The 13389-nt window shown below is 40.7% G+C and overlaps 1 protein-coding gene across 1 annotated transcript in view; it reads left to right on the forward strand.

Moving 5' to 3' along the window:
- Positions 1 to 13389, forward strand: part of tenm1 (teneurin transmembrane protein 1) — a 178266-nt gene that overhangs the window by 64009 nt on the left and 100868 nt on the right. Inside the window, exon 5 of the mRNA XM_030739166.1 lies at positions 454 to 692. Within this exon, the coding sequence (XP_030595026.1) occupies positions 454 to 692 (239 nt within the window). The remainder of the gene's footprint in view (positions 1 to 453; positions 693 to 13389) is intronic.

Raw genomic sequence — 13389 nt, forward strand, 5'->3', positions numbered from 1 at the left:
CCAATTTGTGCCATTTTCTATGATTGTTAAATTGTTGCATTTTACCACAGTCAGAGACAAAACAAAACAAAACTTTTAACAACTTTTTCTAACAAGTAAAAATTCATATTTTAACAACTAGCAGAGCCAGTGTTTAAGCTTAATTAGCTGGCTACAATTGATTCAAATGAGTAATAGCTGTCAGGTCAACTGCCATAATTAGCAATTCTTGGCGAAAAATAAAAAGCATGATTTGTCTACTTCTGGCTGGAGCCTAAAAGCCTTTTTTTTTTCAAAATAAATAAATACATTAGAAAGAATTTAGAGTAGTAAATGTCTCACTTGTTATCACTGAAAATGGCACACGAGGGAATGAGAAAGCATAGCAGCAGTAGCTGGGGAGGGCGGGCTTGGCAAACAGTAAATGCCATTTTGAAATAACACCTTTTTTTTTTTTTAACGTTTCTCCTACAGACACTTCCTGTTCAAGCAGGGCTCTGGTTCGTCAGCTCTGCTGTCAGGGGCAGGGCAAGGATACCCCCTGACCTCTGGGACTGTGTACTCCCCTCCACCTCGACCTCTCCCTCGCAGCAGCGTGACCAGACCACTGTTTACCTTCAACAAGCCTCACCGCTGCTGCAACTGGAAGTGTACAGCCTTGTCCGCATCACTCCTCACGCTCACCCTGGCCCTGCTGCTCACTTACGTCATCGGTGAGTCACCGTCAGCCATCACGCACCAAGCCTGTCTCGCCCGCAAGAAGCACGAGGAGATTTACTTTTGTTTGTTCTGAGTTTAGCAGAAATTTACATTTTCAAAAGGGATTGTTAGGGGAGTTAGAAAATTGTGGAACTTGCCAAGAGAGTGCCTAATTTATTCATAAAAGGAAGCAATAAACTTACAGAAGCAGTTGCTGTCACTCTAACAGGGAAACTTACACATGCAGAATGCTTCAGTACTCAAAGGGTAATAAAAATATAGGAACTTAAATAAAAGGGGGGAAGAAAGCAAAGGCGATCGATATGGGATCAAAGCAGGACCGCTGAAAATTTGAAGCAGCATTGTGTCGTCTTCACTCCAAAGGATATTCTAAATTGTAAATTAGCAGTTCTGGATCAAAGCTCACAAAACTAATATTCGATGAATACACACATGCAGTAACTTATTTGATGCTTTCCCCATTATCTCACACACATGCACAGCTACCCAAAGTTGCACAACCACCTTATTAAATTTCACCCGTGGTGTTTTTATTATATTAATCAATCCGGGTTTGCCTAAGCTTCGGACCTAATTGTCTGCACCTTTTTTTTTCATTTTCTTTTTTTTTTGACTGTTTACATATTTTGTTGATTTTTTCTCTTAATGATTAATTCATTTGATATTTAATTTGCTGAAAGCAAAGTCTTATTACTGAACCCTTGCACTTTATTTCTGATTTATCACAACTTTGCAGCAACTTTATTTGTATTCTGTTTTTGCTAATAAACCAGGGTAAACTAAAACTATTAAACTACATTAAGCTACATTTTACTCTACTATAAAAGTACTAGTTCACAGATTACTCATAAAATAGTCAATGGGGTGTCCGATTATAGATAAAACTAAACAAGATTTAAGTAACTGAGTAATAACTAAGCAACAACTAAGTAATAATAAGCAGTCCTGCCCTATTTGACGCTAATAGCTACTAGTAGAGCAGTTTTTAGATTTGCATTACTTAGTACACAGATATATCTTTCTTATATCAAAAGATGACTAATTGCATTTTATCAAATATTCTGATAGATATGAACAAAATAATACGCTGAATGCCTCCACTCTGCACCACCTAGTAAAAATTAATGTTTGCCAAATAAAAGTTCAACAGTAATTACATCAGTGTGGTGGTAAATGGAAATCTGGGCTCAGACTCAGTTCTGGGGAGAAATAAAAGTTGGAGAATTTAATAAATGAGTAATCATCTGAGATGGGAAGGCCTAAAAATAGTTAACCAAGTTATTGAATTGCATTTTCATTGCAGGGATTTTACTGCTCATACTTTTAATTGTAATGAAACACTGTTAAATTCTACTTTTGTTAATTTTACTTGGGCAAAGGCTCTAAACACTCTGATGAAAGCAGATTAAGTCCACTTTTTATGATTGACATTCGCTTTGTTGTAATTGGAATCTTAAAAAGTGGAAAGTTGTGGAGTTGCTCTGTGGTCTGGAGGATCATTAGCCGAGTTTGTCAAAGTCAAATACCAAATTTAATCATCGATCCCCTCCAATTGCGTCAACTCCCTGTTCATCCTCAACCTTGGCCGGGCCCTCGACCGCAGCACATCGGCTCCCCTCCACTGCCCCGAGTGCAGATATCCCAGCCCTCCACCCAGCTAGTTCATTTCCCTCCTGTGGTGGTGCCCAAGGTCACGGTGGAGTAGGGCGGGGGTTCGCATTAATCACACACACATACACGCACACATCACAGACAGACATCACACATACACAGGCGAATCCATGCAGATTAATCCCCAGGCTGAACCATGCTATTCCATTAATGTCCCAGCCCCGGTAATTAGTGCATTAGTGAGGAGTGTGAGCGATGACTCGGAGACGACATCACCTTTTAATTGGTGTCATGCTCCACTCCTGTTTGGCAGTGATTGATCTCCGTGTTGACGTCACCATGGAAACCACACCAAGATGTATGGGATGTAAGCATCGATGATATGTTAGCCTGTAAATCAAAGACATTGAAATTGCAAGATTAAAGTAGTCATGGACTTAATGTCTTTGTCTAGGGGGAGAGGTTGAGACACAGGCCACCGCATGATTAGGTTCTCTCATTACATAATGATTCAGTAATTTTAATGAATTAATTAACAGCCACTGACAGGAAGAGAAGGGTGGGGGGGGAATGCCTCAGTGCACTTTCTCATCTTCATCAAAATGCTCACTGTGCTGACTTTTATTGATTTCAAATCAGTTCTCATTATCATAAAATAATCCAGAACTAAATGAATTCATTCCGCTTCCAAAATGCAATAATGTTTGCCTTTAATTTCAAATTTCACAATATAATCAGTGCCTGTCAAAAATTCTCCTGCACCTGAGGAGCTGGTTGTCAGACTTATGTTATGTCTATTTATTATTTAAAATGTTGAACATGTTTCTCAGTTAAATAACAGTTTGGTTGTGTTTTTTTTTTCTTCACCCACTACACGCTGAAACTCTGTTTGACAGGCAACAGAAACAATTTAGATAACTGATGAGTCATTTAAGCGAATTGTCAAGCAAGCTGCCAAACATGCCACTAGTGTGGCATCTCAAAATTGAAGATTAGTTGCTTTTCTTTGCATTATCTGTGCATTTGAGGTCTTTTTCTGACCTTTTACAGGCTAATAAAATGGCAGATTTACAGATGCTCTATATATTTTTTTCTTATCCTGCAATAGTTAAACGTTGTGCGTATTGTCTGCGGTTCTCATGCTGCAAATAGTGCTGATTATTTGCAGGATTTGAACATGGCATATTCCTTTACAGTCGTGCCAAGCTGGAGCCTAACATTTCAGAGTGCTGGAGATAGTTCCTCCCCTTGGTGGAAATCATTTTAACGCAGCTGTCAGTTTTGGCTCAATCTTCGTCCTTTTTCGTGACTCTCGGCCAAACTTTACGCCGCTTTTCCACAGCGGTTCAGCGTGTAACTGAGCTTGTAACCGATCCTGCATGCTCTGTAAGGACACAGAGTGGACGAGCCATTTAATGGTCAGCGCGTCCCGGGCGCTTGATGTAGCTTTTAACAACAGCGTCTTAACAGTTTGCAGCCGGTTCCTAATGCCCTTCTGAAATGATTGTCGTTATTGTTTTTAAAGCTCTTCGTGTAAGTTATGTGACTTGTTTATTAATTTGAAGCAAAGTAACCCAGCAAATAATGAAGCAATAATATTGTATTTCAAATTAAGAATTCCAATTAGCACAACAATAGGACGATGCATGATTGCAGAGATAACGCTGTGCCTAAGTGATTGCAGTGTATGCCCCCTGTTGTGATTAGCTAAGGCAGCCATCCGCTCTTTCTTTACTGCCCTCTCTCCTCTCCTCCCCGTACCCCCTGGTGTTGCAGGGGCTGTGAATAGCTTTGTTAATTTGTTTATCCCCCAACGTACCCCTCCCTCCCGCAGTCATAGCTTGTTATTAAGCACAACACGGCCATCAGATATGAGAGGCAGGCATTATGATAGTGAAAGGGGCATTTAAGGGGAGATAGAGGACAGATTAAGATTGCATCTGTAATCTTGAAGAATATTGCTACTGACAAAACTACCCGTAACTCATTTTCTATTTTGAGCCTCCGTTAAAAAAAACAAAAAACCCTACCTACCATTGCGTTATCATGCTGTCAGAAAAAAGCTAATTAGAGTATTTTCTGCATTAATGAATGTCTTGCTGTTTTAAACAGTTACAATCCTCGGTTGTTCAATCAAATATGAGAGAGGGTGGGATGTTTCACTTATGAATGATAATCATCTCCATGGCAACAGGGAGAAGCTTCTGATGCAGGTGAAATGAACAAGTCAGCAGCACCCTGCAATCAAATAATCACCTTCAAATCGCATTTGGTCACGCGGACACACGCGCGCACACACGAAGACACAGTGTGCACTTTCAGCTGTGAGCTTCTTCGTGGTTCGGCTGCACAACATGTGTTGCTTCAGGGGTTGCTGGCGGTTCCACAAAGAGCCAAATGACTTGTTAGTGGCTTTAAGTTTATTACATTCATGCTTTTTCTTTGAGCAAATCTGCTTTCACAGTTTGATGGCAATTCCAAGCATCTGCCCTCAAACGTTACGTATTAATCAGAGGGGTCAAACGCAGTACAGTTTCCAACTGTGCTTAAAAGAAAAGAAAAGAAAAAAAAAAAACGTGTTGATTAGCGCTAATGATTATTTCCATTAAGATAAAGCCACCGATTATTGTCTTAATTAGATTTTTCAGAGCCTAGGGTGATGCCTTCCAGTGAACGGTTTTCTCCAAAACCCCAAATATAATATTCAGTTCGCAAGAATAAAAGGCAAAGTAGCGCACCAGTCTCGGAGGCTAGAACCAGCAAAATGTTTGGCAGCTATGCTTGAAAAATTCTCATGATTAATCAGTTCTCCGTTGTCAGCGCCAGTGTTTATGTACACGCTGCTGAAATTGTTTTTCACTTCAGTTAAAGTTGACAGCAAAATGAACTGATAACTTTTTTTTTCCCCTCCCTCCCCCCACAAGGATTAATGAAATTCATGTTTTGTTTTCATATCCCGAAATGTGATAAATTGGTGATTTAAATCGTTTTTATCAATTGACTTTCTGTTACACAAAACAAGCAATTTCACACTCTGGATACTCTGATAAATCAATTAATATCAAAAATTCAACCGATACAAAAAGAAATCTTCATTTTTACTTATAAAATAACAAATGGTGTGTTTGATAGCTTCAACCGAGGCAGAGTTTTTAAGTTGTTCCCTCTTTATGTGGATTTCTCCTCTAAACGTCCTACAGTAGCAGGCCTGTCTGCCTCAAAGCTCCGAGCTGATTACAGCTTATCATAAATTAAGTGCTTGTTGCATTCTGTGTTGTTGACCTCCCTGGCTTCAAAGTTGGGCAACTGCAACTGTGAGTTGAGCAGAACATTATGCAAAAATACAGTGGAGGAATTTTGTTTTGATAAACAGTACTGTGCAAAACACTTGAGCCACCCCTCAGTTCTTTATTTTTTTACTTCCTAGGAACCAGGCTATCTTGTAATATTTAAAGGGATCCTGAGCCATAGTTCTCCAGGCTTTCTGAAGGTCTTCTTATTTGGCTGCTGTTTCACTCATTTTCAGTCCTCATACCTGACTATTGTCTGAGGATTGATTTTGTTTGTTTGTTAAGCCACTGAACACTGACCTATGGATCATTCAAGCATAAAAAAAGGCACCTAACTCAAGGGATGAACCAGTGTTGTGTCTACAAATAACAATTTAGAAAAGAACCAGTTTTTAGGCCCTTTGTTAGTAGCAGCCTGCCATAAAAACACAAAATTTATTCCCATTTCTTTAGATGAATCTATGAAAAATGCAAAAGATAACACAGTTTGGCAGGCATATAATAGTATTTTTGCACCAACAAGGTGATTCCCAGAGAGTTATTAGCTGAAAATCTTGGCATGTTGTGCAGTGTCCTTAAAAAACTGAGGAAACTGGACAAGTAGAGGACAAAAGAAGAAGTGGAAGACCTAAAAAAAAACTATCTACAGCAGATGAACAGCATCTGAAAGTCCTGCCCTCAAGAAACTGGAAAAAATCCAGTAAAGACCTGACCCAGGACCTGAGCGATGCATCTGACCCTTCAGTTGATCCATCTACTGTTCGCTGAAGCCTCATCAGAAATGGTCTCAGTGGACGGGTGGCTGTCAAGAAGTCATTCTTAAGGAAGGGAAACAGGAAGCAAAGGCTGAGGTATGCCACATTACACAAAACTGGACTGAAAATTAGTGGCAACAGGTGTGATGATGAGTGATGATGAATCCAAATGTGAAAATTTGGGTTCAAATTGTACCATGCAATACCATCTGGAAAGCATTGGATTAGGAATAGCTTCATTTTTTCAGCATGACAATGATCCTAAACACACTGTCAATGCAGTAACACATACCTGAACAGAAAAACAGAACGAACACTATCAGTCATGGATTGGCCTCCCCGGAGCTCGGTCCTCAACATTATTGAAGCAGTGCGGGATCATCTTGACAGAGAACAGAACAAAAAGGAACCAACATCCAAAGAAGAGCTTTGAATGTCCGTCAAGAAGCCTGGAGAACTGTTCCTGAAGACTACTTAAAGAAATGAGAAGAAAGCTGCCTCAGAGAGTTCAGGCTGTGCTGAAGAATAAATACCAAACATTGACTTTCAAACTCGTTAGAACTGTACAAACTCTGTTTTCGCCTGATATACTGCATTTCTATTTATGTTTGCAGATATGAATAAATTGCTGCATCTGTTTTCCATTTTTCTAGCAAAATACAGAGAAATGAGGAGCGGCTCGAGACTTTAGCACAGTACTGTACACTACGAAAATACTGTATGTCATTGGTCATGAATGTTTGGTGCAGATGTTAGGGCTGTAAGGGTCTGTGGAGTTCATTAGGCACATTATCAGACCAGAGTCTTTCTCAGTACTATAATAGTTTTTGCCATTTCCTATCAAAAACATTTTAAAACTGGTAGGATTAAACGTGTAGCTACTTGTGAGGCAGCCAAAGCAAAAGCATTTTTACTCTTTAAGCTGCTGCATCTGCTTTCACAGGCTGACAGAAGAGGTTATGGTAGAAACACTTTCAGTGCCGTTACAGACTGCTGTCGCTTTCGCTGAGCCGACGTGAGGCAAACAAAGAACACCTACTGGCCATGAGTGAACTCTAAATCACGTCTCGCATCATTAACCGTCACTCATTAAAATCTGAGGACATCCTCTTTTTTAGAAAATAAGATAATATCTAATTTATCTGGAAAGACTCCTGAGAAAAACTTTTCTTAAAGTCTTCTAAATCTTTCCCCTCATATATGGTATATGTATTTTTAAAACACATAAATCCACATTGGTGCTTAACCACGCAGAAGTGAAACTTTTGTCACTTTCTTTCTTTATGAGACAAACAGATTTGTTTGTAACAAAATGGCTCTAATTTAGCATAAACGTTGTAATTGACCTTTAATAGTAGATGTAACCATTAATCATAAGTCATTCATACTTATAAGTGGCACATTGTTTTACATAAAGCGAGTTTTTTATAATTAGAAAAAAAAAATAATTTCCCAGTTATGCTGAAAACTGTTACGCTGATTAAAGAAGCAATAAATGTGGTTATTTGAGTGTCTGTAGCAACAGACTCTGTGGGTTCGATTAGAGTGTGAAAATGGCCATAAAACGAGAACTTTGCTTGGAAACTCATCAGAGTAATCGTCTTGGGAAAAAAAACAGGGGCTATGCCTTGCGGGATTATGCCAAAAAATGTAAGATTTCACATGATGATGCACGCTGCCAGCTTCACAGAACAGCACAAGTGTACAACTGCGCAGGAGGACATCCGTAAGTGTCTCTAGTTTAAGGGGGGGGGGGCATCACATATCCTCAGCTGGCAGTACCAGTCTCAAAGTCACCTGGATGCTCACCTTTGAGGCACAGCTGCAAAGAAAAATCCATAGATGAGACTTGCTGATGAACGGAAAATATTAGGATGGATGAAAGAGAACCAATGCTGGATAGAGAAAAAAAAAATAAGTGTTACAGACCAACAAATCTCAGGGTGAGGTATTTAGATTTAAAAATAAGAATGTTTTGCGAGATCAAAAAGATGCTGGAGGAGGGCTCATGGGGGTTGTTTGGGTGGCAGGAAGTGGGAGTATTCTAGAAGAGAACAGAGATCTTGAACAAGAAAGGAGATCACTCCATGTCAAACCCCGTGGACATCCATCAGTTGCAGCCTGTTTCCCTCCTAAACAGGTCGGTGACCCCTCTGCTGCATCCATACTGCAAAAACATCAGCCGTGCTTAATATGTACACAGTACTGTGCATACACTAATGAACCTGTCTGCAAGATAGAAACGTACACAATCTCATTTGCCTTTAGGACCTGATTGATCCTGTCTCTGCGTTGGGAATAATTAATAATTATAAATAATGATGGTGTTGCCTCTGTTGTACCAAGTACGTAAAATAGGCATGGCTCTCCTGCTTTGAAGACGCTCGCAGATGGCTCCTGCTGCTGTCTGATGCTGCAGCTAATAAATAAGCTCAGAGAACAGACACCCCAAAACAGCTAAAAGCAACAAGCGAACCTTCAGCTCCTGATAAGGTTTCATCAAACCACTTTTATTATACTTACTAGACATACCTCACTGGTGTGACTTTTTTACAGACATTTCAGTTTGTAATGAATGTGAAATTGTGGAGCAAAGTGAACGAGGCAAGAAATGTGAGAAAAAAAAAAGCGTGCTGTTCAGACCTTGAAGAAGAAAAAAAAACATGTTTAACTTTTACCACAGTTTTTTTTTTTTTTCCATAAAGGTTTTCTCTTATTTAGCATGAGATTAGTTCGGGCAGCATGAACGCGTGACACAGAGACTCAAAGAGTTTGCCACATGCCAAAAGCATGAGAATTGGCAATTGTGCACAAAGTCAAGGATGATTAGATTTTATTTTATTTTAGTACCTCTGGGTGAAAATTTTTTTTGCCCCCCCCCCAAAAGTCTCTTGGGCCCTTTATATTGTCAGACCCCGTGGCTTGAGTCCCAGTAAGCCCTCACATTAAAACAGCAGTGACTCCAGACTGTGTAAGAGGTAATCAGAAAGAAGTCAGGTGGTTTCTGCCTGTGATGGAGTGGCCAGCACAATCGCTACCGCTCAACCCTATCAAGCTGTTGGGGACTGGGGACGGGGGGGGGGGGGGGCAGCATGACCATATGGTATGTGAGAAATGTCCAACTGCCCATCAAACCAATCCAATTTGTGGAAGGCCCTTCAGGAAACAGAGGGTGAATACCAAAGGTTTGCAAGGCTGTACCTGCTGAAAACTTTAAGGACAAAATTTTTTATTTTGTTTTATTTTATTCTAAACTTGTCACTGTGTTGAATAGAATTCTTTTCCAGCTTGAATTAAAGTTTGATTTTTCAGATAAAAACATTTTGAGAGGCTTTAAACTTTTAAATGTCCCGATATACTGTGGAGACTAAAAGTGGCTGTTATGTGAACTAGAGCACTTTAGTCCATTAATACATTACCCTACGTCAAACAGTTGTTGGCTTAGTTCCTATGGTGTTTTTAAAATTTTAGGAAAGTAAAAAATCTAGAGACAAAGGGAGCAGTAGAAATAGCTGAGAAATGTAGAGTTTCAGATAGATGTAGGCTGAATTTACAGAATCTATATGATGTTATCAATACGACCATGTTAGACTAAATGGATGTGCATGGGAGTTATAGGCTTCTGCCTTCTATCCGTCCACTTTCTTCTGCTTATTGAATTCAGGGTCGCGGAGGGGGCGGCCATCCCAACCGTTACAGGGCAAGAGGCAGCATACACCCTGGACAGGTCATCAATCAGTGCTAACAGATAGAAATAGGGAGACATTTATGCTCACATTCACACTTAGGGCCGGTTTAGAATCACTGATCACCAACCCCAAGCATGTCTTTAGACTGTGGGAAGAAGCCGGAGTACCCAGAAATGCGCGCATAAGCCAAGATTCAGGCCGAGGACCTTCATGCTGTGAAGTGACAGTGCTAAACACCACCACACCACTGAATTGCACCACCTGTGACTCCTAAAAGGTCAGTAATATTTGCAAGTATTTAGACACTGCAGCTCCTATCTCAGACAGCTTTTCAGAGACTAGGAAAAGAAAGACCTTTCCGGCTGGGACACAATGCTCGGTAGCCTTGTTCTTCAACACTGGTGCGCTCGATCCTCGTTTAACTTGTCAGAGTTTAATAGAAAACATAGCAAACACAGAAACCTGAACAAAGAACCTGGCTTTGGTATGGACCTGAGAAAACATGAAAGCTGGTGAGGAAAATATTTAGCATCCCTTGATATTGTCTGCTGCCGACAAAGCACGGGCCTCTTCTTCTTACAGCCAAACACATGGTCTGCATGTTGTACAATCAACTCTTATGAACAGTGCAATTCAATTCATTGGCTGACTGTAGAAGTAAGTTATTAAAAAAATTCTAATTTAACTAGTATTATTAAAATACTGAACTTGTCCTTGATGTGTCACAAAGGCAAATTTAAGAAAAATAAAACTGTATTTTGATATATATTTTATAGAAGCCTATTTTTCCATTTAAGTACGTTACCAGTTCCATTAGAAAAGTAATTACTCCAAGTAAGAGTGAAAAAAAGTCCTTGCCCTGATTTTCAGCGCTCATACAGAAAGGACAAAGAAGCAAAGACTTTGAACAAATCCATTAGAAAGTAAAGACAGGCCAAAAATAAAAGGATAGTCCAAGTCTAAATTGGAAAAGCTCAACTGTGCTGATTCACTCCGCTGAAGATCTCCTACTTTTATTCCATCTGAACTGCAGCCCATATGCAGTCAGACAGCACAGCCTTCCAGCCATCGCACAGCATGCTGTGCAGTCAGTGCAAAAATGCTGCATAGGCTTTGAACCGTCAGTGACATCAGCTACTGAAATGTACGGCAGATAGACAAAAGCTGGGACAGAGAAGACTGCAAAACTGTGGAAGCAGCACTAATGAGGCCTTTTAAAAATATTGCATTCTAGTGCATTCATTAGCTTACAAAAACAGGGTATAGTAGTAATAACCTCAATAGAGTGAACAGTTTACATGAAGAGGTTTGCAGTCTGTTCTGATAGCAGGTGGTGGGCAGTAGGCCAGAGATAGTGTATAGAGGTAATGCTAGAGGGTCAGCTCAGTCTGGTGATGGCTGTCGGGATGAAGCCGTTGAGGTGCTGAGTCGGCGTGGCTCTAATGAAATGTTACCTTCCCCCAAAGGGAAGTTTCTGAACAGGTGGTTGCCTGTTTGTCTGGGATCAGCGGCGATTCTCTTCATTGTCTGGCTCTGTCAAGGAGGGCAACTGGCAACCAATTATCTACTCAGCAATGCTGAGTGGGTAAGATTGGCTGCTACAGCTTGTTTCCAGTAGTGCCGGGAAAGTAGAATCCTTTCTGTTCGGGGTGTTCTGGCTGAGAGCAGTTAAGTTGGACACAAAAAAAAAAAAAAATGCTGTCACACACAGTGACTCAATCGCAGTGCAGCGGCAACACGGAGGTATTCTGTGCAGATACTGGCTTCATTGTTTTTGTTTCAACAGCTGTTTTCCACCAGCTGCATAAATATCTCATATTTACAGGACATTTCTTACAGATGCTGGATATACTGTGTGCGAATGGCTCATTGGTTACAGCTTCTGAAATTAAAATTTTTTTTTAAAAAAGTATCCTTATTTATTCAGATTTTTACAAACATTCTTTTTTATTTTACCAAAAGAAATAAAATTTGCTGTATTTTAACCATGCATTTCAGCTATTTGTTTATCCCCACACATACAGAATGATGCATAATGGTGTGTAACTGTTTGTAGCACATTTCAGTTCCTTTCCATTTCTCTCCTTACATCACAATTAATGGAACCAAAGGCTGCCTGCTTACTGCAGTCTGACGTGCTCGCTGTTCTTTTTGTGTGAATGGCGACAAGTTTGTCGTTTAAATTGTATTAATTGCATAAATAATGATCCTTAAATACTTGTCCTTCAAGCGTGTGCGTGTGTTTGTGTGTGCATGAAGGTGTATGTGTGACTTTGTGATTGGATTCTGTGTGTGTGTGTGTGTGTGTGTGTGTGTGTGTGTGTGTGTGTGTGTGTGTGAGCTCTCTCTTCACCTCCAGCTTCTTTCAGCTAGCTGCTTCATGCCTCATTGGGGTTTGTATTGATTGTTCCAGTTTCTCTTTGTTTTCAGTCCTCTATTTTGGTCGTCTGGTGCGGCTCTAAGGAACCCGCTGGCCTTTGCTAAAACTGCCCTAACAGCTACAGAAGCCTTTGGTAAAATTGCTTTAAATGGGTAGACAGACTGTGGTCAGAAAGCTCTGAATGGCGAGAGAGCCCTTTGGTAAAATGTCTCCAGAAGGTCAGAGAGTCTGCAACAAAATAGCCTCAATAGCTCCAACGGTACACTAAGCAAGTTCAAACACATGCACGTGGGCATGCACGGCAACACACATTCACACGTTCCTTATCTTTCTGATCCTCTCTATTACACACACACAAACGCAGCCGTGCACCCACGCTCCAAACAAGCAGAGATGGAGCTGTATGTGACCGGCGGTGTTGCGTCGCTGTTTGTCTGCAGTATTTCAGCCCGCCGCGGCGGTACATGGTGGCTGCCAGAGGGAAATGTAACATGGCGGCAATCCCCTGCTCATTCAGTACTATTCTGTCCGTTGTAACGTGACTCAGCTTTCAGAAAGGGACCAGATCAGTGAGACAGCTAGTGGGAGACAGATGGAGAGAGATGGGGACTCTGACAGAAAGAGAGAGGAGGCGTGATGGGGAATGAAAGAACAACAGAGAAATGCGTGAAGCAGTAAGCTGTGATCTGTTGGACTTGGTGTACTGTCGCAACCGTGACTAACTAGATAACTGTGACAGCGAGTTTTACTGGTAAATAAACACCGGGATGTACAGCAAATCTCATCATTCAAGACGTGTGAAGTGTGTCACCACCTCCGCTCTTCTTTTTATCCTTCTTTCCGTCACTTTATCCCTTTATACGAGGAAGCCTTCCCATTCCAGATTAGCAAGGTCAAACCAATGATGAGTCCTGAGGTTTATACCAGCTAGGAAATAGCGACACGAAGCTCTGCCCATGCTCGCA

This window comes from Archocentrus centrarchus, chromosome 10, assembly GCF_007364275.1.
Source record: "Archocentrus centrarchus isolate MPI-CPG fArcCen1 chromosome 10, fArcCen1, whole genome shotgun sequence".
Taxonomy (NCBI): domain Eukaryota; kingdom Metazoa; phylum Chordata; class Actinopteri; order Cichliformes; family Cichlidae; genus Archocentrus; species Archocentrus centrarchus.